The sequence below is a fragment of the Lissotriton helveticus genome, chromosome 5_1, assembly GCF_964261635.1.
Source record: "Lissotriton helveticus chromosome 5_1, aLisHel1.1, whole genome shotgun sequence".
NCBI lineage: Eukaryota > Metazoa > Chordata > Amphibia > Caudata > Salamandridae > Lissotriton > Lissotriton helveticus.
Window position 1 is genome coordinate 753,191,224 of NC_136065.1, and position 26,786 is coordinate 753,218,009.

At 43.8% G+C, this 26,786-nt stretch overlaps 1 protein-coding gene across 3 annotated transcripts in view; it reads right to left on the reverse strand.

Moving 5' to 3' along the window:
- Positions 1-26,786, reverse strand: part of ZSWIM8 (zinc finger SWIM-type containing 8) — a 2,353,271-nt gene that overhangs the window by 1,105,788 nt on the left and 1,220,697 nt on the right. For all 3 annotated transcript variants that reach the window (XM_078643224.1, XM_078643226.1, XM_078643225.1), the window contains one exon: positions 16,482-16,580. In XM_078643224.1, the coding sequence (XP_078499350.1) occupies positions 16,482-16,580 (99 nt within the window). The remainder of the gene's footprint in view (positions 1-16,481; positions 16,581-26,786) is intronic.

A 26,786-nucleotide genomic window follows, 5' to 3' on the forward strand; every position in this document is an offset into this window, starting at 1 on the left:
CCATGATAATCCAAGATATCCAACAAAGAACCGAGAGCAAAAAGGCAGGTCTTGCAGTCACAAAAGTGAAAGAAGAAGTGAAGGAAATGGGTGGGGATTTCATTCTTTGTAAAAAAAAACTGTTAGCAACCAATGAAAAGTGTTATTTTAAGGTCACATGAATTGACGCGCTTACGCTGCGCGCACCGAAGCGCTTCCTGGGGCGCTTACGCGGCGCGAACGTAGGCCCTTCCGGGGGCGCATACGCGGCACGAACGTAGCGCTTCCGGGGGCGCTTACGCGGCGCGCCTGAGTGACGTTGTGCTAGCTTTACGGAAATGCAAAATCATTTTCATTTCGTAAATCTAAAATAATGCTTTTTTAAGTATGGCACTGAATGTCTTGCATTATTATTTAGTTTTTATACATATTTTTTTTTACGAACGCAGAATTAGCGCTCTTGCTGCGCTCTCGGAAGAGCTTACCTGTGCGCGCACCCTGAGTGCCCCAGGAAAAAATGATACGGGTAAGCTCACGGGTGCGCGCACCCCGAGCGCCCTAGGAAAAAATGATTACAAAAAAAACATTTGAATTTTTTTTTATTATTAAAAATTAATACTTATACAAAACAGCAAAAAAAAAATCATAGGTTAAAACTTGATATAGAAAGGAATTAGCTTTTAAAAAACCTTTGAAATTCACTAAAAAAAACATAGGTTTCACAATCGTTATAGTTAGGAATTAGCATTTAAAAAACCTTTGAAATTCACTGAAAAAAACATAGGTTTCACACCAGTTATAGTTAGCTGAATATTTTACTCATACAAAACGATTGAAATTCCCACGTTATAGTTAGTTGGACTCACTATAACTCGCGCGCCCGCAATCCACTGCTGATGATGTCACATATTACATCATTCATGACATGGTCAGTGACATCACTGATGACATCTCAAATGACATCACTGAAGACATCATCCTTGTGATAATATAATGCACCTCATCACACTCTAATCTAACCTTTGATGAATCCAGTGTTGAATACAGACTACCATTCCTGAAACCATTGATGCACCAATACCAGTTACTACATACACACTCACTGATTCCTAAGTCTACACACACATCCACTCATTCACCCATACAATCACTCATACATACAGTCACTCATCAATACAACACTATCATATGCACTAATACACCTATACAGACACTCACACAGTGCCACTCATCCATAGAGTTACTCACAAACCTAGTCAGTCATGCAAAGAATCAATCACACTCCCATTTCCTCATGTATACAGTTATACACACATAACCTTACTTATTCATACATATACTAACACATACTTACTCTCTTTTACAATCACTGATACAAGTACACATTGATCCATACAGTCACTTACGCAATCACAGGATCTCATGTATAGTCATTGATATATGCCAACTCCTACATGCACTGTGTTTTACAAATATACTTACTTGGATATATACCACTAAGATATCCATTCATTCACCAACACACCCATGCACACAGTCAACCGCTTATACAGTTGCTTTCACATGCACTCTTGAACTCATACACCAAGTGAATCAACTGCTCACACATGTATGCAGAGTCACACACCTCCTAGCCACCCACACACACACGCAGCCTCACATTCAAATACTTGGGAAACCAATCAATAACTCATATAGCCACTCATATAGCTACTGATCAACACATGCAGCAGCTTACACAACAACAGACACACTGATGCACACATTCAGACAGTTTAGTCACTAACCCATGCATTCAGTAAGACACATTTAATCACTCACTCATAGTCAGTCACTCATTCTTCAATATGTGAAATATATTTAAACTTTACAAAAACACACAGTCACTGGATGATGTCATCAGTGATGTAATTTGAGATGTCACCAGTGATGTCATCAGTGATGTCACTGACCATGTCATGAATGATGTAATATGTGACATCATCAGCAGTGGATTGCGGGCGCGCGAGTTATAGTGAGTCCAACTAACTATAACGTGGGAATTTCAATGGTTTTGTATGAGTAAAATATTCAGCAAAATTTTTTAGTGAATATATATATATATTATATCTAAGTAAGGGGTGATTACACCACCTTACCCAGGCTGCAATTGCAAACCTGTGGTGTACCATATACAGGGGCTCACAAGGGTGACCCAGTAACCAATCTGGTATGTACCTAAAGCACATGGTATCAATTTAGAGAGAGAACAGCCAGGCTGTGGGCCTGATTAGCAGGGCTACAGCCATACTAAAGTTGAAAAAACAGTGAAACACAGCAAAAAGTGGGGTAACAATAGGAAGCAGACCCTACTCTCCTACATACTCGACCTACATTTATAAACTCACTTATAGCACGATATTGATGTCCTTTGCTGCTGACTGTAGTGACTTCAACCATCCCAGTGAAGCCTGCTTCCGATTACAGCTGTGACGTCATCTGCACTGACTATTTTTAGCAACAAGGGAACCCAAAGCAATACGCAAGGGCCCTTGGGTGTGTAAGCAGTTTCTAAAGATAGTGGTCCCTAGACAGTTACAATTTTAGAAAAATAAGAAACATATACTAAATAGATTATATGTTCTTTGTCCAGCCGGACAGATTTTTAATATATGAATAAGGGCATAAAGGGAGAATCAAGTATGAATACAAGTGGGACACAACCTGCGTCCAACTCACAACCATAGACAGACAACATAAAATGGGGGGGGGTTTGAAGCAAGGGGAACGTGTCCGCAAATCATAGAATTAACAGACTTCAATTGTGTGGAATTACCATTGCACAATATAATTCACAACAATTAGATGCATATAGTATAAAAGTGTAGATAATGTTCCGATCCCTAAGGGGAAATCATGGGATCATCTTCAGGACATTAGGGATTCATATGCCTGTGCATGAGCAATTCTAGACATTAAATTCATGTCTTAATACATTTAAACAATTGATCATATATACAAAAGAAAGGAAAAAATGGGAGGAAAATAGGGGAAGGGGATATAAACAAGAGTTAATGGTGTTGGCAACAACAGACCATTCATGTTATAAGTGACTTGAGCTAATACGCCGGATGAATCAAGACCATGCACAGTATACTAACTAGATAGAGAAAGGAAGGAGGCTGAGGGATTTTACTTTTAACACTTTCTGTACTCATGACGAGCTCAGCTCGTCATGAGGCACCGTTGCGCTGTGCTCATGACAAGCTGAGCTCATCATAACCGCCGCAACGCTCGCACACTGGGATAATTTCCCCACTGTGCTGAACGTTCGAAAACAGGCGTGGTCATGACGAGCTCCGCTTATCATGAGCACAGCGCCAGCTTGACGAGCCGAGCTCATCACAAGCACGGAGGCGGCGCACGTGGCCCCCTCCCCCCGCACAGCAGGTGAATAAGCCCCGCTGCGAAGGGGTTAAAAGACACGTGGCAATCAAAATGTGCGCTTAACAAGGTGGTGTCTGCTAAATTTCAGCCGTGGGGGTTGCATAACTGTGTGGCTACAATATATAATACTGGGTGAGGTGTTTTACCAAGATTAGACTCGAGAAGGATGCGGCGAACGTAGCTATGAGTCCGAGAGGAGTCGGCCTAAATTGGTGTCCTGTAGGCAAAGAATGACGGGTGAGTACAGCCATAATTAATGCAGGCATTTAGGAAATGAGGGTAAGTGGTGGCAAACCTTACAGGGGGACTTAAGATTTGCTCCTTGGTGCCGCGGCAACTGGTCTAGCGTAGACGCTCGAAATGTACCACGCGGCGGGACAAGGGGGATAAGGAATTGAGTCCAAATGGGCAATTCAAGTGGCGATTTTGATCATCTACCCATAACGGAGGGCCTGAAAAGAAAACGGGGAGTTAAGCCATAAAGCCTGCATGCCAAGAATTGCGTAACCGGGAACGGGGGGGAGGAAGTTGGGTTGTGTGCGTGCGCCTGATGTGCACACTTACCGAGTTGTCCTCGGGTCAGGTCCTCAGAGTGCAGTCTCGTCTGGGGAACCAGTGCTTGATGTGAGCAATGCCGGCGCTGCAGTGCTACATTAGTGAGTGAAGCGATCATGTGATCAGTGGTCACATGATCGGGGGTAGTGAGTAAATAGGGATTCCATGGGGGCCATCTTGGTCTAGTGTAGACATACAGGTGAGTGTATGGAAACATTCATACTGTGAGATTTAAAAAGTGTCAAATGGGAACAAAGATTAAAAAGCATGGAAAAGACAGTGGATTTAAAACCAGAAATATTTACATGAGTCATTTACATGATTGTACAGAGGGCAAAAGTAGTGTTATTACGTAGCAAATTTCAATTTCATAGAAGGGAGGTCCAGTCCTCAAGGCGATTCAAACCATTACGGATACTGTTTGTTTTTAGTATCCATTTAAGTTCCTCTTTATAGAGCAGTTGGTTGATGTCCGCCCCTCTTGGGGGTGGTCGGATTGCAGTAATGATTGTCCATTTGAAATCAGTCTCAGTGTGTCCAGATGCCATAAAATGGTCCACCAATGATGCATTCAGAGTTTTGCACCAGATTCTGCTTCGGTGTTGGCAGATTCACAGTCTGGCTTTCTGTGAGGTTTGGCTAACATATATTTTCATGCACGGACCACAAATTGCATAAATAACATTGGCGGTATTACAGTTTGTGAAATGCCTCCTTTCAAACTTTATTTGGTCATATACAAACTCTTTGTCTTCAATAGTAGTTTCGCACACACTGCATTCACCACATTTGGCATGGCCAGAAAGACGTGGGAGGCCCCAAAGGTCATTCAAAGTGCCCTTTTGTTCATTGGAAGGAAGTGCAGCTTGTACCAGATGATCTTTAATATTCTTAGCTTTTTTGAAAGCAAAAATGGGGCGCTCTAAATTTAGTACACCTGCATTTATAACATTCCAATGTTTCATTACACTTTTTCGTATAACGTGGGACATAGGAGAAGGTGGTGACACAGACCAGCCGGTCCTGTGATTTCTTAATTTTGGGTTCCAGCAGAACATCCCTGGGGCAATACCAGGCCCTTTTGAGTGAGCGACGAACCACTTTGTGTGGGTAGCCTTGGTTACATAGCTTGTCACTTAACGTTTTTGCCTGACGAAAGTAATCTTTTTGACAACAGTTCCTTCTTATACGAAGGAACTGTGAATAGGGCAATGAGTCGCTAAGCAGTGTGATGCGCTCAATAGTTTTTCTATACAGGCTTGTTATCAGTTGTCCTTCTTGGTGTTGAATTTCCAGATCAAGGAAAAGGATAGTTTCCTAGCCCTCAGACAAGGTGAACTTGAGTCCACTACAGTTATTATTCAACCAATGAAGCAATTGCATCAATGCTTCATGAGAATAATTCCAAATCATGAATATATCGTCTATATACCGCTTCAACAGTGTGATGCCACTGTGGAAGGGATTTGTAGAGTTCAGGATGCGTCTTGTTTCTAGATCATCCATATACAGGATCGCTAAGCTGGGCGCAAAATCTGCGTCCATTGATGTACCCCTGACTTGGCCATAATCATGAATATATCATGAATATATATGAATATTTATGAATAATATATGAATATATATGAATAATGTGCTGCGCTCAGAAGGTTTTCTGTACAGGCTTGTTATCAGTTGTCCTCCTTGGTGTTGAATTTCCAGATAAAGGAAAGGGATAGTTTGCTTGCTCTCAGACAGGGTGAACTTGAGTCCACCGCATTTATTATTCAACCAATGAAGCAATTGCATCAATGCTTCATGAGAATCATTCCAAATCATGAATATATCGTCTATATACCGCTTCCACAGTGTGATGCCACTGTGGAAGGGATTTGTAGTATTCAGGATGCGTCTTGTTTCTAGATCATCCATATACAGGATCACTAAGTTGGGTGCAAAAACTGCGTCTATTGATGTACCCCTGACATGGCCATAATACTGGTCATTAAAGAGGAAGAAGTTCTTGGTCAGACAGAACTCCAGAAGCTGTAATATGAACAATGTTGGTACAGCATGTGGGCGTAGACGTTTGTTCAAAACCCATTCAATGACGAGCATTGAGTCAGTTTGGGGAATGTTGGTGTAAAGTGACTCCACATCCAGCGTGCATAATGTGCTGGATGTGGGGTCAAATGGATATTCTTCAATGAGATTAATCATGGCCGTGCTATCCGGTATATAGCATTCAGTAGTAGGCACAAAATCTTTAATGAAATGGACAATTTACTGGCCCAGTGGTTCCAAAATGGAACCGCACCCTTACACAATGGGGTGGCCTGGGGGTGTTTCCAAGTTTTTGGGGAATTTGGGCAGGGTGTATATCACCGGTATTCTTGGTGATTTGGTGTTCAGAAACAAGTGTTCCTTTTTGCTTAGGAATCCAGCCTCTAAGGCTTCATTGGTAACCTGGACGATTAGTTTCTGTATTTCCTTGATGGGGTTGCAGGGGAGTATGCAATAATGATCAGTGTTGTTAAGTTGTCTGAGTAATGACTAGGGCACGGTTAGATTTAAGTGTGGCAAGGGTGTTTTTCTCGTCAAGAGAGATTTGTAAGGAATGAAGGTTCTTTGACCTTCTAAAGTCGTCACATCATTGAGGACCAATTTCTCGAAGGTGATAATTTCATTCGGGACCATACCGGTGGTAGGTGAGAAAGTGGAAGGTAGTCTAAATGGGGTGTTGGTATTCATGACTGGCAAAGGGTTAAGAAGAAAATAGCTGTGCAATGTTATTTTTCTGAAGAACCTAAGAAGTTCAGTTTGAACATCAAGGAAATTTGGTCGAACAGTTGGTACAAATGAGAAGCCTTTATTCAATAAGGATTGCTCATATGTCGAAAGTTGGTAATCAGTGAGGTTAAAGATAGGTAGTACATGGTCAGTAGATGTAATCACAAGAAGAATGGGCATAGATGTGGGTTCAGTTACCACTGATAATGTTGGCGGCGTGTGAACCCTTCACCCGTCAACACACCGATCCATAGAGCAGGGCACAACCTCGACTCCATCTTCGCGGCAGAAAACAGCGTCCAATTCAGCCACACATCACAGCTGCCATGGACCGACCACCACTGCATACACTTCGCCATCAACAAAGCCAAGTCACCCAAACCAGCCCCACGCCCACCACGAAGGAACTGGAGCAAGGGTACCAACGAGCAACTTAACTCCACCCTCACCCGAGACAACCATACCTGGGCAAACGACGCAGCCAGAGAACTCCACACCTGGATCTCCAACTGCGCAGACAAGCTCTCCCCACTACGCAACCCCGACAGACAACGCCCCAGGAAAGCCGCCTGGTTCACCACCGCTCTACAAGAAGCCAGACGCACCTGCAGACGCCTGGAGAAGACCTGGAGAAACACCAAGACAACCGAAAACCACACCACCAGTGGAGTGGTGTGGCTCACTGGTTAGAGGCGGCAGACCCGGAAGCAGAAGACGGACTGGGACCAGGGTTCAATTCCCGACGTGGCAGGGTCGTGGACCAGGGTCAGCGGACTCGATAATTCTCGCTTCGGTGCCTACTCTAACCAGAGATCACACTCGGCAACTCTGGGCATTAGCTTGCCTCATCTCCACAACGGCCCCCCACATACACTGGGGATGCCTGGTTTCACCTTGGAGATACCCAGCAGGGATCATCTCACAGGGAAAGCCAGGACGGGTTCCCCAGTGGTCTACAGCGCTGGGACGCCCCATTGCTGGGGTAGCCATGCGCTTTACAAGACAACCTAACACCTACAAGGATACCATGATGGACTACCACAACCAGATCAGAGCCACCAAGAGGAACTTTATCCACAACAAAATCCTGGCTAACTCTAAGGATCTTTTCAGTGTCATTCAAGAATTCACCAACCCACGCAGCAAAGCCACAGACATCACCCCATCCCAAGACCTCTGCGACAAGCATGGAACCTATTTCCACCTCAAGATCAAAAACCTCTACGACAACTTCATCGACCATCCACCAGGCGCCACAGACGGCCCCGCGCCCCCTAGAAACACCAGCCAGCCCACCATCTCCAACTGGACATCGATCACAGCCGAAGACAACGCCTTGACCATGAAAAGCATCCACTCAGGGGGCCCCCACCGACCCCTGCCCCCCTCACATCTACCGCAGAGCCGCGGCCGCCACCGCACCTGAACTACAACACACCATCAACACTACCTTCAAACCAGGCACCTTACAAGATAACTTGAAGCGAGCAGGAGTCAGACCCCTGCTCAAGAAGCCACAGCTGACCCCACCGACCTCAAGATCTATCGGCCCATCTTACCCCTCCCCTTCCCAGCCAAAGTTGCAGAGAAAACAGTCATCAGGAAACTGACAATTCATTAAAGAGAACGCCGTCCTCGACCCGTCCCAATCTGGATTTCGACGCAACCACAGCACAGAGACCGCCCTACTCGCTGCCACGGACGACAACCGCACCCTCCTGAACCAAGGCCACTCCACAGCCCTCAACACCGTCTCCCACCGCACACAATTGTCGCCAGACTACACGACGCAGGCATACAAGGAACAGCCCTGGACTGGATCAGATCATTCCTCACCTTAAGAACCCAAAGGATCAGACTCCCACCCTTCCTCTCCGACCCCCACGAAAATCACCTGCGGAGTCCCACTGAGCCTCACCCTCTTCAACATCTACATGGCCCCCCTCGTAGCCATTGTCCGACAACACGGCCTCACCATCGTATCCTACGCCGACGACACACAGCTCATCCTCTTCCTCACCAAAGACCCCGCCACTGCCAAACTCGACTTCCAGAAAGGAATGCAAGACGTCACAGTCTGGATGACCAACAGCTGCCTGAAGCTCCACGCCGAGAAGACAGAATTCCTCGTCCTCAGTACCACCCCTTCTGCAAGGGACAGCACCTGTTGGCCGACCAACCTCGGAAGCCCACCTACCCCCTCAGACCATGCCAAGAACCTCGGCATCATACTCGACTCATCACTCACCATGAACCGACAGGTCAATGCCATCACCTCCAGCTGCTTCAACACTCTCTGCATCCTCCACAAGACCTTCAAGTGGATCCCCCCTGGGTCAAGGAAGACAGTCACCCACACACTCATCAGCAGTAGACTGGACTATGGAAACGCACTCTACGCCGGCATCAACAAGTCCCTCCCCCGCAAACTCCAGACAATACCGAACACCGCCGCCAGACTCGTCCTCGCCATCCCCCGATAAGAACACATCAGCCAACACCTTTGAAGTCTCCACTGGCTCCCTGTGGAGAAAAGAGGCACTTTTCAAAATCCTCACTCAAGCCTACAAATGCCTACACAACAATGGACCCAAATACCCAAACAACAGAATCAACTTCCACAGGCCCAAAAGATACCTCTGATCTTCCAACCCAAACTGGATGAAACCCTGCGCACCCACAGAGCCAGAGCAGGCGGAAGATCCTTCTCTCACATTGCAGCCAAGACCTGGAACGAGCTACCGGCAGACATCAGATGCGCCCCCTCCGTGAAGACCTTCAGAAAGACCCTCAAGACCTAGCTCTTCGGCTAAACAGATATGCGGACCCCCCCCCCCCCCCCAGCGCCTTGAGACCCTCACAGGTGAGTAGTGGTTGGGTAGGTGTGCCTGCTTCCATCAACCAGAGATACGGCACTGCTCTCCGACATAAGAGAGAATCTTCGTGCCCTTGAGTGAAGGGACTTCCATGTTCCATCGTCGTCTTTAATGTCTGCTCTGTGAACATGGGCTAGTGAGTGCAGTGGTAACAGAGGGATAGTTGTGCTCTCTCAGGCACTACTGATTGCTTTAACAGGGGGCCAACAAAAACACTTGCAGTTTGTGTCCTGGTACTGAGAGGTAGTTCAGAGCTTTCCGGATTTGTAACCGGAGGGATATATTGGTTTTTAGAAGCTAAGGAGAGCTCTGTAAGGGCCGGGCCGGGCCTGCCTACTTACAGGAGAGCGATACCACCCATGGGGTAGCTCTGCTTTTTCGTGGGTTGGTATGTATGTATGATGTAATCTGAGGATAGCTGAAGGGGCTAACAACAATCTCGGGGGGCTAATCACAGCAGCAGTGACACCGACCTGAGGGAGTTCCTTGCACATCGCAGCTCTCCCCCGCCACCGCAACAGCCAACGCGGACGCCGAGTGGGGCAGGCAGCGGACTTCAACCCCCAGCAACCCCTGCTGGACTTGGGACGCCGACAGCTTCCAGGAACTTCCGCGCACGGAGGCGCATAAAACAAAGCTGCCCCTCCAGTGGAGCGGGGCTAACAACAATCTCGGGGGGCTAATCACAGCAGCAGTGACACCGACCTGAGGGAGTTCCTTGCACGTCGCAGCTCTCCCCCGCCACCGCAACAGCCAACGCGGTCGCCGAGTGGGACGGGCAGCGGACTTCAACTCCCAGCAACCCCTGCTGGACTTGGGACGCCGACAGCTTCCGGGAACTTCCGCGCGCGGAGGCGCATAAAACAAAGCTGCCCCTCCCGCGTCACGGGACGCGTGCGCGGGCGACGCCGGGACAAGGGCGGGACAGGGGCAGGACAGTCTGTGACAGTCCGTGGCTGGACGAGGCAGGGCTGGGCCACGGTCTTTGGTACAGGAACTCCTGAAGCAGCTCGTATGGGACATGGTAATCGAGCCTACCACCTATTCATTTTTACATTGAGACTGTAATTGTTTTTACACTTGCTTTCCTGTTTGTCTCTCCAGGATTGCGTTTCTTTTAACAGTATTAGGGAATATTGTTTTGTTCCCTATCTAGGCTTTTCGGAATTTTATTTTATATAGCTTGTTGTAAGTATCTTGAGAGAGCCAATCATGTCTAAAGGTAATAATGGGAACAACCGTCCTGCTTTAGCTACCCTTGACAATTACCTTGTGAAAGTGGTAGATAAAAATAACAAAGAACGCCGACTATCACTGGCTCGGGGGAGCCCTTCTGTTCCATTACCTAGTTCACCCAAGTCACCTACAGCCTTGTCTACCTCTTTAGTGGATGCTAGTTGTAACCTGGAGTTTCCTGTACTTCCAACCACGGCTACCCCTATAGAAATAGAGCCTAACTTGGTCACGTCTGAGGCCCCTCATGATCTATTAGTACCACGCTCACCGGCTCCAAGAGCCCAGAGAGTATTAAGATCAGGGAGGAGTTTTAGTAGAACAACGCTACCAAAACGGGGGGGGGGGGACCACAATAAAAAAAGATCTGACCCATTATCCAACAGTGCTGTTAGTGACCCAGTAACAGCAAATAATAATTCTCAAGTTAAACTAGTTCCCGAGCAGTTAGAGTTCTTGATTAGCATTATAGATGCAAAGTTTGATAAAATTATTAAACCTTTAATGGACAAACTTAACACTATTTCAGGGGAAGTAAAGAGGTTGGGAGGCCTTCTGAGTTCACATACAGGGTCAAAGGTTAGCCTAGAAGCAGTTAAAAGGGTCCATGGATCTATAACGGAGACACTAAAGATACCCAATGGGGGATCATGCCCAGACACTGTAGTTGTACCCAACCCTGTGCCCACGGTGTGTTTAAATACTCCTACCAATATAGTCCCAGTGGATAAGCCAGGGCTAATCAAAGAGAAGACTAAGCAATATGGTTATTCGCTGCCCGACTTAACCCCAGACTGCGCACCATATTTGGCAGTTTTAACCAATGTCCCACCAGTTAGGGAGACGGGGCCTCATAGTAATCTGGAAACACATGAATCTTTGAAGAATAAAACTGTGGCTTGGCTTAACCGAGAGTGCGGATTCCCATTAGCTTTGTCTGATCAGATTCTATCCACTACAAGAACTAATTGGATATGGAATTCACATAAAAATATTAGTGGTGACTGTGTAATTGTAAATTTAAAAAACCCACATCTTGCCACCACTTCTTTGATCAGAGCCACCTCTCGCCCACTGAATGACCAGGGAATTTCACTCAGACCCTTGGGGTTTTTCTATAGACATTTAATTGTTCAGCCTACTAATGGTTCTGGGAGGGGAAGAGGTAGTGGCCCTAGTGTGTCTAGAGGTTTTGAGGTGGTAACATCTAACCGCTACCAATCTCTGAGTGGTTTAGACTCCAATGATTGACTGGATCCTGACCAGGCCCTTTCCCTGCCTGAAGTAGAAATGGTACCTTGTGGAGTAGAGACCGAAGGAAATACTACTGGGCTCCCTGCCAACGTAAGTGTGCACTATGATTGTCGCATGATAAACAGCTCTGTGGGCGAATCTGATGGGTGTAGTGGGGGTTCGCCTGTAGCAGATGGGTTAAGTGTAACCCTCCCCAATACTAATGATACACTGGATAATCATTGTTTAAGTCCAACTATTATTATCTCCAATGAAATTATTCAAATACCCTCTGGGTCCCCGAGCTGTTTTATTGCCAGTTGGAACGTTGCGGGTCTAGCGTCCAAAGATGATTGCCTGGGGTGGTCAGAGTTTGTTGACCTTTTTGATATCATTTGTTTCCAGGAAACTTGGTGTAAAAATTTTACTGGTTACAACGGTTTTGTTTCTCACCAGTTACCCGCTACGGCATCTAATTCTGGTAGAGCTAAGGGAGAGCTTTTGGTTTTGATCTGTTAAAATTCCCATAATTGTTAAAAAACATGTATTAGTGGGGGCCCATTCTCAGATTTTATGGCTCTCTCAGAAGGATGGAAGAAATATCCTTTTAATTAATTTTTATAATAACATTTTCGACAGCTCCAGGAACCTGGTGGTTAATGCTTTAGAGAGTGCCCTGGTTGACATTATAGCAGGTTCGAATGTTGTTTTTGAATTTATTTTGGCGGGGGATTTTAATATTGCTGTTTGTCCCCTCTCCAACCAAAGTACGTGAGGGGTCACCAATCATTATGGGGATGCGGATCTCCATTTTCCTCATAACAAGTATGGGGAATCCCTGAATAATTTTTTAGTGACGCATGATATGGAAACATTGGCTAATGAGAAGAACGATTTAGGTGAGAGTATTCCCACTTTTTCAGGTAGGGGGGCAAATACTGTTATTGATTTTATATGTATGTCATCTAACCTTATCCCCTGGAGTTTGGCCCCTAAGGTCGTGGATATCATGCTTAGCGACCATAATTATGTTATTATTGAGGCCACTCTCTGGAAAGAAAAACCTGTACCTGACCTGGGCTTTATTGTTAACATCGAACCTCATAGACCTAACGGTACAAGGCTAAGATGGAAAGGGGCTAAAGCTGAAATGATGTCTGACTCAATTATAAATAGCTGCTTATCAGAAATTACTGCGATCCTTGAGCATGCTGACGTCACTGTCAATCCCATTCGACATTTCATTAGAATTAATTCCATTATAGACAAAAAGTTTACTAAATCAGCTGAGCGTAAGCCCGACGAACGAAGGGGATGGTTCGACCACGCATGCACAATAGCGCTAAAAGAGCTTAAAGAGGATCTGGCAGCCAAACCTAGAGTAAGGAGTCAGGTGTCCCAGCTTAGATTAAATTATAAGACAATAGTAAAGCGAAGGAAGACGGAGTTACAGCTTGATGCCTGGGATAAATTGACACAGGCTGCAGAGACGAAAAATTGTACATTATTTTGGGCCACTGTTAATTGTCCGTTTCTTAAAGATGAGAAGGTACCAGAATTAACATCTAAGGTCAATATGGAAACATGGATTTCATATTTTTCTACTATATTTGATTCGGACAAAGCCTTGGGTAATCGAAAGGACTGTTGGCCCATTGTCCCTTTGGACATTACCATCACTGAGGTTTTAGATAGTATTGGCGCTAGCAAAGGGGGAAAGGCTCAGGGTCCCGATGGGGTGCCCATTGACGTTTATAAGATAGTCCCTGAGGTATGGGGACCAATGTTGGCAAAAGTTTTTAATGCAGCAGTTTGTCATGGAATACCCCCAACCTGGGAGGAATCAATCATAATACCCATATACAAGAAAGGCGATCGGGGGATGTGAAGAACTACCGTCCCATTTCCCTGTTAGATTCTTCTGTGAAAATAATGAGCCGGGTACTTTTGGTTAGGCTGGAAGAATGGGCAGAAACCAACGGTATCCTGGCAAATTGCCAGTATGGGTTTAGAAAAGGGCGTGGGACGACTGAGCAATGTTTAAATTTCGAACTGTTGATCGGGAAATACACCCAGGCCAAGAAGGGCTCTATTTATCTCTGCTTTGCAGATTTAAGTAGTGCCTTTGACATGGTTGACCATGCAATTCTTTGGGCCAAATTGATCGAAATGGGAGCCCCTTGAGGGTATTTTCTTTTTTTTGGCCCGACTCTATGTCAAACTACGTACCAGCGAATGATATGGTTCTAGTGGGGAGTGTACCACCAAATTTAAGATCGGGCAGGGTATCAGGCAGGGGTGTGTTCTCGCTCCCTTGCTTTTTACCCTTTTCATCAATGAAGTGGACACTGTTCTACAGACAGTAGTGGCAGACGCTCCTAGAGTTAACGATATCAACGTCCCGGTGTTACTCTACGCGGACGATGCCGTGCTATTGTCCAGGACCCAGATAGTCCTTCAACGCTTGATGGATGGGTTTTCAAAGTTTACCAAAAGTAGAAAACTAGTGATTAATAAAACTAAAACCTATACCATGGAGTGTGTGCCGGGGCAGAGTAAGCCCCACTCTTATTATATAGATTGACACAGGGTTCAACAAGTTGACAATTTTTGCTATCTTGGCATTACATTCTCCAAGAATTGCAGCTGGGCCAGTGAGCATAAGAATGTTAGGGCTAAGATGGCGAGGAGTGCCAATGGGGTGTTTGCTTTTGCCACCAAATTAGGGGACAAACGGATAAGAGACATGCTCAAGATCTTTCAGTCAAGATGTCTCTCCATTGCCCTCTATGGGGCAGGGGTTTGGGGTTTTGCCCCGGCTGGGAGGCTACAGGTGGAGGAGAATGTCTTTTTAAAAAGACTTTTGTGTCTACCCAAATCTGCCTCTAATGACCTAGTCCATAGAGAACTCGGAATTCAATATTTAAATGATTTGATTCTCCTGAGACCACTACTGTTGTGGCGTTCAATTTGGCTGAAAGAAGAGACATCCCTAAACAGAGCCATCATTAACGATTGTCTCACTGTTGATAACCATCTAAAGATCCCATGGATTAAATATATTATCAACAGCTTTCAGGAGATCTATGGCCTTAATATAAATACTGACAGACATGGGGCCTCAGACATATCTAAGTCTGAAATGAAGAACATCTTTTTGAATTGTAAATTAGAGAGGCGGACCTGTAACGAAGGCAATTTATCCACTTGTGTGTTTTACAGTAGTATGAACGAAACAGTGGGCTATCAACCATATTTGACCCAAGTGACCCGAGTCTCTCACCCGTTTGTTCTAACAAGATTAAGGATGGGGATTGTACATAATCTGGTTGCTTTCCCTTCCCTGAACAAGCACCCTGTTGGTCCCTACCGGTGTAACAATATCTCAGCACAAAGCACTATGCACTTTCTTTTGCTATGTTCATTGTATGGGAACTTCCGCAAAGCTTTTTTAAAACCTATTTTTGTCAAGTTTGGTGCAAGGACAGTACATGATTCTATGTTATTGCTTTTTAACTTGCACCATCCTGATGTTTGTTTTTTTACTGCTACTTTCCTACTTAAAGCAATTAATGTTAGGAAAAGTATGAGTTTTAAAATATTTATTGTGTCCTCGCTTGTATATTATGTTTCTTTTTAAATATTGGCTGTCTAAATGTAAATGTAATTGTATCATAATTGTAATTGGTATTCCATTTATTATATGTGTGCTTTTATGGACATTGTTTTTTGCTCCGAATAAAGCCTTATGAAATTAAATTAAATGAGTAGTGCGCTTACAATCCCCTGATTGATTGAACAGCCAAGAGTGGAAGCTGCCCTTGGGGATGAAATGAGGTACAGATATCCATATCAGAGAAGTGTACTTTATGCTGGTACCAAAGCCTGTTACTGGATGGTAACTGAAGAGAGAAGCATGAAAAGGGGTGACAAGAGAAAGGGCAAATAGTACAAGAGAGAACACCTCATGCACTATTAGCATAATTATATATAACTTTGAAAAAAATGTATGATGCATCCATAAGGTTTTGCTTTTCCTAAAATGTGTGATTTGAGGAGTTTGGACAGAAAAATACTTTTGGCATTTATATTCTTGAACTACATCCACACAAAAAGGTCAAGTAATTTGGAATCCCTACTTGTGAACTTTGTTTGGACAACAGTGAAAAATCCTTATTAAATACTTGTTCACCAGAGTTTAAAGATCTTAAACAAGTATTCAAGCAATTTGTTTATTGCAAAGAGAAACAGTAATGCTAAACACGTCATTAATGAGCTCAGTGTACAGGATTAACGTAGTGACACAAACATGTATGATTTAACAACCAGAAATAAAACAGAAAAAACATCTAAGATATTGGCAGTTTAGGAATGAGAAAAGAAGGAAAAAAATTACAACAACCATTTTACCTAAAGCAGCAACAGCAGCATCAAAACCAAGTTCTTCATCCCCTGGCATCTCATTATTTCGATTACGGCTAGGAGGCCTGGAACCAGTCGGTGAGACCACTGAAAAGGATAGGATAATATATGAGCGACAATCAACTGGTTTGGTAACAGAACAAAATTTTCCAAAGCCTGAAAACAAACGTGTGTATACACACACACACTTGTATGTACATGTATGCATACATATAGGAGGTCATGAATTTGGCGAAGCATCTTTAAACATTACATGCATTAAAAAAAATACACACAAATCTTTGTAGTCCAACGCATTTTTTTTGAGTTCCTGTTGAAACAAAGCTCCAAATGAAAAATTATAGTATTTCTTTAACATAGCAAAAGGCATATAATATACAGTTTGAAACTATTTCTCTTTACATCCATTCTCTTTTTATCTGAACCACTGCATCAGTAATAAAACAGTTCAAATATTCTCATAGATGCATAATCGATTTTCGAGGCAATGTACACAGATACATCTGTATCTCTATTAGGTCTCGCACCTGCGACGAATCGCGAAGCGATGTCGCAGCTAGACCTATAGTCGTCGAGTCTGCTTTCAAGGAGACAGGAGATGGGCAAGCGCAGCATGCCGGAATCTGATCAGGTCGCCCACGCGCTCACCATCTCCTGTCTCCCTTGAAACCCTCCAACACACACAGCCACACCCCCCTGCTTTTGCTTCGCACACGCATGCACACACACACGAGCGCACACACAGAGTCACGCACGCACACACACACATGAGCGTACACATACAGAGACACACACCACCCCCCGCCCCCGCCACCACCACTCCCAGTACAACTAAGCCCCACTCACCGCGGGGTTATTAACTCCATGTCTCATTCGAACAGTGTCCCACTAAGTACCAATGTGACCCGCCCCGTGTCCCTGTCACCGTGGCCCGCTCCTCTGTTTTGTTTTAGCACCTTCTCTCTATCTGACCCTGCCTCCCTGTTAATCTCAGCCTCCTTCCTGTCATTTGTCACGTTCCATGCCTCTTGACCTAATGCAGTCCTCCCCACCTCTGCTCCCCTGTCTTACTCCCGCTCACAAAGACGCAAGCGAGCACGCTCGGATCTTTCTCATGCTGTCCCTTTCGTTCTCCATCACTTGTGTGTCTCTCATTCCTTCATCCCAGGCCTCCCCTGGCCCGACTTCTACACACGCCTCGGCTTCACAGGCTTTCGGGCCCCCTTCTCACTCTGCAAACTCTTTGATCGATGTTGTCACTTAGGGTCTCTAAGTAACAACTTTTCTTTCGCCCCACCCTCCCTGTCTCGTCCCGTCCCATATCTTTTAGTACGTGCGTGTTTTTTTTTTAAATGTATTGGGGAGGGGGAGGTGCGTGTCGAAGGCTTCCTCCACAGTAACAAATACCTCCTCCACTTCTGTTTCACCCATCCTCTCCACCCCATTCCCCACATGGCGCCCTCGTGTGCCCCACCTCACCATTCTCGGAGCCGGTGGAGGTCTCGCAGTCAGAGATGACCTGCTGGGGCTTCCGCTGCTTCCTCCTGGACATCTCCCTCCTGTGGGTGCCCGCTCTCGTCGCACCCAGGGTGCCCCCCGGATGCAGTGGGTGCTGCCTGAGGCGTCAGGTCGCGTTCAGTGCGCTCCGCACTCTCTACTGCGAGAAGCGCTGAAAGAGTATCCTGTCCCCTCCCAGCAGCCTCCTCAAGGCCCTATTGTGCACCCAAAGAGAGCAGCCAATCCCCCACCTCACCCTCCGGGGTCCTCGCTGGCAGGAGGAGGGGGGCGTTAACCCTTCCCCTCCTGACCTCCCCCAGACCAGGCAGCCGGCTGGTGATCCCCAGTTTGTATAGGTGAGATTTCTGATACAGCGACCGCGGTTCTCTGGATGACCTCTAGGCGCTAGGGGGGGCATAGGTGCTTCTGAAATGTGCAGGAATGACAATACTGGAGACTCGACCCCCAAAAAGCATAATCATCATAATAGCATCAAATATAATGGTTATGTATCACTTGGCAAAAGTCTACAAAGCGTGGCATATATATGTGCACCGTGCCGCTGTGACTCAATGTCTTCATTTTATCGCCCTAGATTTGAAGATTCTCAGTCCGGCTAACGCGACTTCTGTTTTGCACAAGTTTGCAGCGGGTCCACCACCCACTCAGCTCCCTTACCATTTTACAGTAGCAAAAATAATATGGATTGTCTTTGCCAGTAACTGATATTATGATTGATAATCAGACGAGGATATATACAAGCAAGAATTGACAACCGCTATCGTTTCCACTTCTCATAGTAGAAAACATGAGTTTGTTGTTTATTTGCAAGAGTAACAGCGCCAAGATGGCACCATGTTTGTTTAGAGAGCACTAATCCGCTGGTACTGCTACCCATCCATGGCACTCTCTAATGTAAGCATATAGTGTGCAGCCAGGCTGTGCGGCATCTGCAGTGTGACTGTGCAGGTGGGCATGTCACTAGCAGTGGAGGACATCTCAAATTTACATAACTGATGACAAAATGGACAACATCACTGATAACACCATAGAGGTGTAAAGCACAGAGTAGTGTGTGCATATGTATGGGTGCATACATGAAAACAGCATAAGCCCTTGAGATAAGTGTGGTTGTACATGTTAAAAGTTATATGGCACAATGTTTACAAATCAGTAAAGATCGGGGTGCAATACTGTATGGTAAACAACGTAAAGGATGAGCGCACCTGATGTGTGTAGCAGAGGTATGTTTCACAGTAAGTTGTGACTTAAAGCCAAAGCCTGTTGCAAGAGATCTACGAGAAAGCCCAAAGCTTCTGTTGACAATAAATAATGCACAAGTGGATATCAGAGCACGTGCCCCGTTAAATAGTCCAGTGCTATAAGACCATTTTAAGTTCAACGGTTAAAGTGATTTTATAGTTAGATATAGTAGTAATATTTAACTTACAGTTAAACAAAAACGTAGAATTTCATTGAAAAAAACCAAAAGTTAAAGTGACATTATAGTTAGGCCGAATAATAATGTAAACATATTGTTTTAAAAGATAAAAAACACTGAAAGTCTCCAGTTATAGTCTACTGAGCTAACTATAACATGCACCATCGCCATGCACTACACTGTGTATGACCTCACTTATTACATCACTTATGACATGTTCAGTGACATTGATGACATCACTGATGACTTCTCAAATTACTTCATGGAGGACATACACCCTCTCCGCCAATCAGAACGCTCTATTTGTTTAGTTTATGGTTCCACGTAAACCCCCACAGGGTAAACAATAAATCACTGACTTTTGAACCTCAATTTTTCAAAACACTGCTGAATGGATTTACACCAGATCACAAAAAGTACACTTTTGAAGTCCCCAGACCACACTGCCATTAACGCCATGCGACATCATACACTCTAAAGCCTCCATTTCTTTTCACATATTCCATCTGTTCTGCCAAGAGCAATGTGATGAGTGCTCAATAACTCACCACGTATCACCATTATGTTGTATTGTCGCTATGGTATTATGCAGATTATGTGTATCATTTCCCATTGCTCAATGCCTAAGTATGTACCGAAAATAAATGTTGAAAAACGAATAAAATATATTCAAACAAAAAAAGTACGCTTTTGAAGTAAATACCATGTTTCTGCCAAGATTGATGTAATTTTGTCCAAGAACCTGGCTCGATGGATAATGCTGTAGAATCCTTTAAAAACCGACCAATAAAGACGGTGAAAACAAGTGTGCTGTGTGAGGCGCCTCAATGTTGGGACCTTTCGTTTGGATATATTAGTGGCCGCACCCTGGTCACGAGAAGCCCCGCTGCTGACAAAGCAGGTCCTACGCGCACAGAATCGAGCGCAGATCGAACAGCACGTACCTGTTGGCTGGATATCAGAAGTAAAGGTAACAGCTCTATGCCACATGAAGCAATCCACTGTGGCTTTTAAATATACAGTGTGGTGGGGTGAAGCGACGAAAACTGTGAAATAATAATGTGTTGGACTCTAACAACCATGATGCACAGCGTGTACACGCCTACTCAGGCAGGATACTTAAACCAGTTGCAGGTGCGACGTGACTTCCCTGCCGCTGCACTCCATGAACTATGTCGTGAGCAAGGGCGAAGACTGCCCGAAACATGCTGGCTTAAAGAACCTGGCTCGATGGATAATGCTGTAGAATCCTTTAAAAACCGACCAATAAAGAAGGTGAAAACAAGTGTGCTGTGTGAGGAGCCTCAATGTTGGGACCTTTCGTTTGGAGATATATATATATATATATATATATATATATATTACCAACTGGCGGTCGCCAGTAGGTAGTTATAGTTAGGATTGTTTTCCATAGGAAATCCGCAACATTCTATTGGGAATAACTTTGGCGTTGATGGACGGAATTGGCTGAATTTCTCCAAGAAAATGGCCAGCTCTGCTCCGCTCCTACCCTGAAAGTTTGGGGGGGATTCGTCAAGTGGGGGCCGAGATAAAAGGGGGGTCCCAAAACGCGTTTTCCCCATGTTAATTTCCATAGGGCGGTTGGACTCACTTTTAGCCCAAACGGCTGAATGGATTTCCACCAAACTTGGCAAAATTGTAGGGACTGGTAGCCCGATGTGCCTTTGCTATGTCTCAAGATATGTGCTCCAGTGGATTTTGAGTAATTTAGGTTCAAAAAAATATATATATCTATAAGCGCGCCCCGGTACGTGCACCAGCGAGCTACGCGAGTACGCGAGCGGAAATCTGATTGGCTCTCGGGTGTCTGTCAACATTCCAAACAGTCCGGAGCGGCCGCCATCTTGTGTCTCGGTAGGATCGAGACACAAGAGGTGGCAAAAATAAAGGGGGAAATGACCAAAAGGGGGCAGGGTAGACCCCCCATACCCCCTAGGTTTGATGTGGGGGCCATAAAAGGGCCCCGCGATTTTCGCGGGGGGAGCGCCCGGTACGCGCACCGGGGAGGGTACCCTGGAGAAAAAAGAATTACAGAGTTTTTTAAAAATGTAGCATTTTTTTATAAATTGGAGGTAGTTCTAAAAAGAACTTTTTTTTATTCTTTTTGTTCTATATTTTTTTTATTGTTTTTTTGAACATTTTTAACTTTTTTTTGGCTTTTATGAACAATTTTATATTTTTTTTGTAATTTTTATGGGGACAAACAAAAAACAGGGAATTGTAAACGGCTCAACTGGAGCAAAAAAAAACAGGAAAAAATGAAGGTTTCTTTCTGCAGTTGTGGTTGTCTCCAGCACGGTTGATTAGTTTAATACTTTTCTCTCCATAGGAAATTGTAGTCCCGCAAAATATACAAACTATTTTAAAATCTCCAAACTGGGGTTGAATATTTGGGACCATCTCCCTTGTCTCTGGACCTGATGGAGTGGGTTGTTTTCTTTTGGAGGTGCTGGGAGAAGATTGGGGAGGGTTTCGTGTCAGTTCTCTGACCTCTGCCGCAGCATAGTTGTTTGGGTGCCGGCGTTGCATATGGCGCATCATTGTATGGTTCCCAAGTGAATATTTTTTGGCAGGGTTCCCCCTGGAAAGTACATTGCCACAGATCAGACATGTCACTTTGGGAGCGTTGACTTTCTTTTGTCCCCTTGGAGTTTTAAAAAACTCCCACACAAAGTGCTCCTTTGGTTTATAGGGGGTATTATCTTCGGGCAGGAACCGCCTCTCCTCCTCCTGCTCCTCCTCCTCCTCCTCCTCCTCTTGTTCTTCACCACCACTGTGGTGTTGTGGTGGTCCTTGTGGTGGTGGTGGTGGAGGTTGAGATGCTCCTGCTGCTGCTGCTACAGTAACCATTTCTCACTTACTAGTAACAGGTCTTCCTCAGTCAAAGTACAAAGTGAGAATGAGGAAAAAAGGTGGGGGCTTTCATCATTTGGAAAAAGAAACTGTTCATGAACCAATGAAAAGTGTTATTTTCAGGTCACATGACCCGATGCGCTTACGCTACGCGCCACGCCCCGGGGCGCGTAGCGTAGCGCGATCGTATGCGCTCGGGCGCTTCCGGGTGCGCTTACGCCGTGCGTCATAAGACGCATCACGCGGCTACGCGATACGTCACAATGATGTTTTCGTTCACGGCAATATCGCTAACGCGACGCTCACCGGTACGCGCACCGGGGCGCGCCGCAACTGCACTTACTGGTGAGCGCACCGGTACGCGCCCCAAAGCAAAAAAACATGAACAATATACATTAAAAAAAATAGTATTACATAAATATACAATATAGGATTCATTATAAAAAATATTATATTTCATAGCTATAGAAATTTGCTATTAAAAAACCTTTGAAATTCACTTAAAAAAACAGGTTTGACGCCCTATATATAGTTGGGAATTAGCATTTACAAAACCTATGAAATTCACTGAAAAAACCATAGGTTTCACACCAGTTATAGTTAGGAATTAGCATTTAAAAAACCTATGAAATTCACTGAAAAAACCATAGGTTTCACACCAGTTATAGTTCGGAATTAGCATTTAAAAAACCTATTAAATTCACTGAAAAAACATAGATTTCACACCAGTTATAGTTAGCTGGAAATTTTACTGACATAAAACCATTGAAATTCCCACGTTATAGTTAGTTGGACTCACTATAACTTGCGCGCCTTCAATGCACTGCTGATGACGTCACATATTACTACACTCATGACATTGTAATCTTTGGTGTTAAGGATCACTACACTTCCTCCCTTATCCCCAGGTTTTATCGTTATCTCCTCACATTCTGAAAGACTTTATCATTCAGTATTGCAAAAGGGGGGTAATTCCGAAAGGTTTACAAATAACAAATGAACCTGGATTATTTGTGAAAGATGAGAAGTTTAAAGATAATTGGACACTAATTGCAAACAGATGCAGCCGCGATTGGATGCTTCTCATCATTGATACAGCACAGGGACTACTAATAATAGAACGTGAGGAAATAGAAAAGTTAGAAAAAGACCTAAATGAATCCACAGCTTTGGAGGACGCTATAAAAAAACTTGTGGAAATAAAAGAGGATATTATGGGCTATCAAGAATATATGATAAATAAAAAAAGCAACAAATTGAGAAAAGATATAGCCAATTTCCAGTTGGAAGTGGTGTATCCATACCTCCAAAAAGATTATTATGATCAACCAGCCCCCACTGAGTATAATAATCGTCCATACAAATATAACAGGAACAAATTTTATAAGAAAAATGTAACCTTTTCAGATACCTCATACAATACAAGTGATTCTGAAACCGAGAAAGTCCCCGATAATTCCAAACGTCTTGAAACAAGAGAGGAAAGCATGGAAGGTCACCATGATTACCAGGCTTTTTAGGCCAACAACAGAGGAGACAGACGCGTGGTTTCAGAACGCGGGGGAGGGGCCGTCAGGGCTTCAGACAGAAGGAGGGAATTATGAGGAGACCCTATATGAGGACACGCAGTCACAAGGACTGGGACTAAATAGCCAGATACAAAAAGCACCTATAATAAACCTCTCAGATAAAATACTAACGAGGACTGAAATAGATGTTTTAGAAAAAGGTTTAGGCTTTGCACCCAGTACATCTGGATGTAGGTTCTCATTAGAAAAAGATGTACGAGATCTTTTTCGCAAAGTTAGAATAAAAAGATTTTTTGAAAATAGAGAACCCACTCCCATGAATAACAAATCCGGTTTAAAACTACCATCCACTTGGACCCCAAATATCACGATGGTTAGCCATGAGGTAGACACATTTGAGAAAGTGGTGTCTATAGGTTTGGAAAAGGTACTATCGGAAAAAACATGGACCAATAGCAACCTCTCAAAAAAAGAAAGAGAAGCACTAAAAAGTCTTTCAGAATGTGAGGAGATAACGATAAAACCTGGGGATAAGGGAGGAAGTGTAGTGATCCTTAACACCAAAGATTACAACTCAAAAATGTACTCTCTCCTGAATAATGAATTACATTACAGGAGCTCTAGTATGAGTGAGTGGAATAATGTCAAAAAGAAAATAAGAGATCTAGTCACTCTAGCAAGGGAGGACTCCATTATTTGTGATGAAGAGTTTAGATTCCTAGTTAATGATCACCCAAAAATACCAGCATTATATGGACTTCCGAAAGTCCACAAGGACATGAAGGACCCCCCGATGCGTCCTATAGTGTCTGGTATTGATTCTAGTACTGAGCCACTTAGCAAATATGTGGATCATTTTATTCGTCCACTAGTGGAAACATTACCGTCATACATAAAAGATACGACTGATATGATTTCGAAAATTGAAGGCATTGATTTTAACGAGGAAACGCAGTGGTTAGTATGCTTGGACATTGAGTCCTTGTATACTAATATACCCCAAAAAGACACGATTATAATGATGAGGAATATTCTCTGTAGAGGAGATGAGGAACTCGATGAACTAAACACATTCATTGTTGATTGCATTGAGATTGTCCTAATGAACAACAATTTTCTTTTTAATAAAGACTTTTTTTGTCAAACTAAAGGCACGAGCATGGGAGCTACATGTGCTCCGAGCCTTGCATGTCTATATGTTGGAAAATTTGAAGAGAAGCATATTTACAACGAGGTTAGTCCGTTTTTTGAAAATATCACACACTGGTCTAGATTTATAGACGACGTGTTTTTTATTTGGGACGGAAGTGAGACAGACCTCAATGCTTTTTTGAACTGGCTAAACTGTGGAGATGTAAACCTGAGATTTACTGCTAACAAGAGTCAAGTGGCAGTTGACTTCTTGGATATCAAAATTAAGTCCCAGGAAGGAAAGCTTGGGGTGGAATTATATGTCAAGCCTTCTGATAGGAATACATTGCTCCACCACACAAGTTACCATCCCAAATGTCAAAAGGATGGGATACCGTATAGCCAGTTCATTAGATTTCGACGAAATTGTACGGACAGGTCCACATTTGAAAAACATGCCGAAATTTAAAAAAATAAATTGTTACAGAGGGGTTACCCCAAAAGACTAATCAGGGAAAGCTATAAGAGGGCAAAGTACCGTAATAGAGACACTTTGTTTGAACCCAAAGAATCATCAAGACCGTCAAATGATGGTATAGTTATGGTCTCTGATTATAATGGCATGAGTACAAAATTGAAAAACCTTATTACCAAGAATTGGTCGATCCTTAATAGGAAAGGACAGACAATTTTACCCAAACCCACCTTCGCATATAGGAGGAACAGAACAATTCGCAACTGTTTGGTACAAACATATAGAGAACCAAAAAAGAGCTATCAGTTGAGTATTGACCATGGTGCACCTATTCGTGGTAACTTGCCGTGTGGAACATGCTCCCACTGCAAATCTATAGACAGGCAGAGAAATGCGTTTGCGCCTGTCTGAACACAGATCAGCCTTGAAAAACAGAAAGAAAAATGCCCCTCTAGTTGAACACTGGACAACAATGAATCATAGAGAAGATGACTTAAAGTGGTTCATATTAGAAAAAATTAAAACATCAATGAGGGGTGGTAATACTGAAACAAGACGCAAACAAAGAGAACAATTCTTTATGTCTAAATTTAGGTCATACACTGAAGGTCTCAACAGTAGAGAAGAATGGGAGAGAATAGTGAGGTAGCACGCAAATGTCTTCATAAATTGTGAATATATGGAAACTATCTGTTAAAAGAATCCCATGTACCATTTTGTTGTATTAATGTATACAGGGTCAGAAACACGACAACCTTTTAAATGGTAATAAGAAGATGTCTTTCCCTAATGAATGTAGTTTTGTACCACTGTATAGTAACAATGTGCTGGTGGTTAACATGAATATTCTATTTCTGTTAACTTTTCATTGAAAGTTTGTGAAAAATAATGAAAGAATGCTTAAATAATGGTAGCCGACTGTTTATAGAATGTATGTGGATGGCCTATAAAGGGGACGTATGTCTTCACTCAGCCAGGGAATCCACTCCACATGAAAATAAACACAATGGGTTACTTTAATTTGGCACATCAATATAACCCTATGGGAAGTAATGGGACATATGATAACTGCTTAGAAGCAAGAAATATCCCCATGTGCAGAGTGAATACGTGCAGCTCCTAGCACTAGAAATTTGTAAACGTTAATAGAAACTTTTTATGCAACGAAAATGGAAGTAATTTTTAATTCATGCATAGTTAAAATGTACATGCTGAAATATGATAAATTTAATATAAATATAAAGAATTCGCGTAACTAGAACATAAAAAGCAAAAAAACATACATGTCATAATACAAAGTTATGTTAAATATTGATGAAAAACGGGCATTCTAAGAAAAACTACTA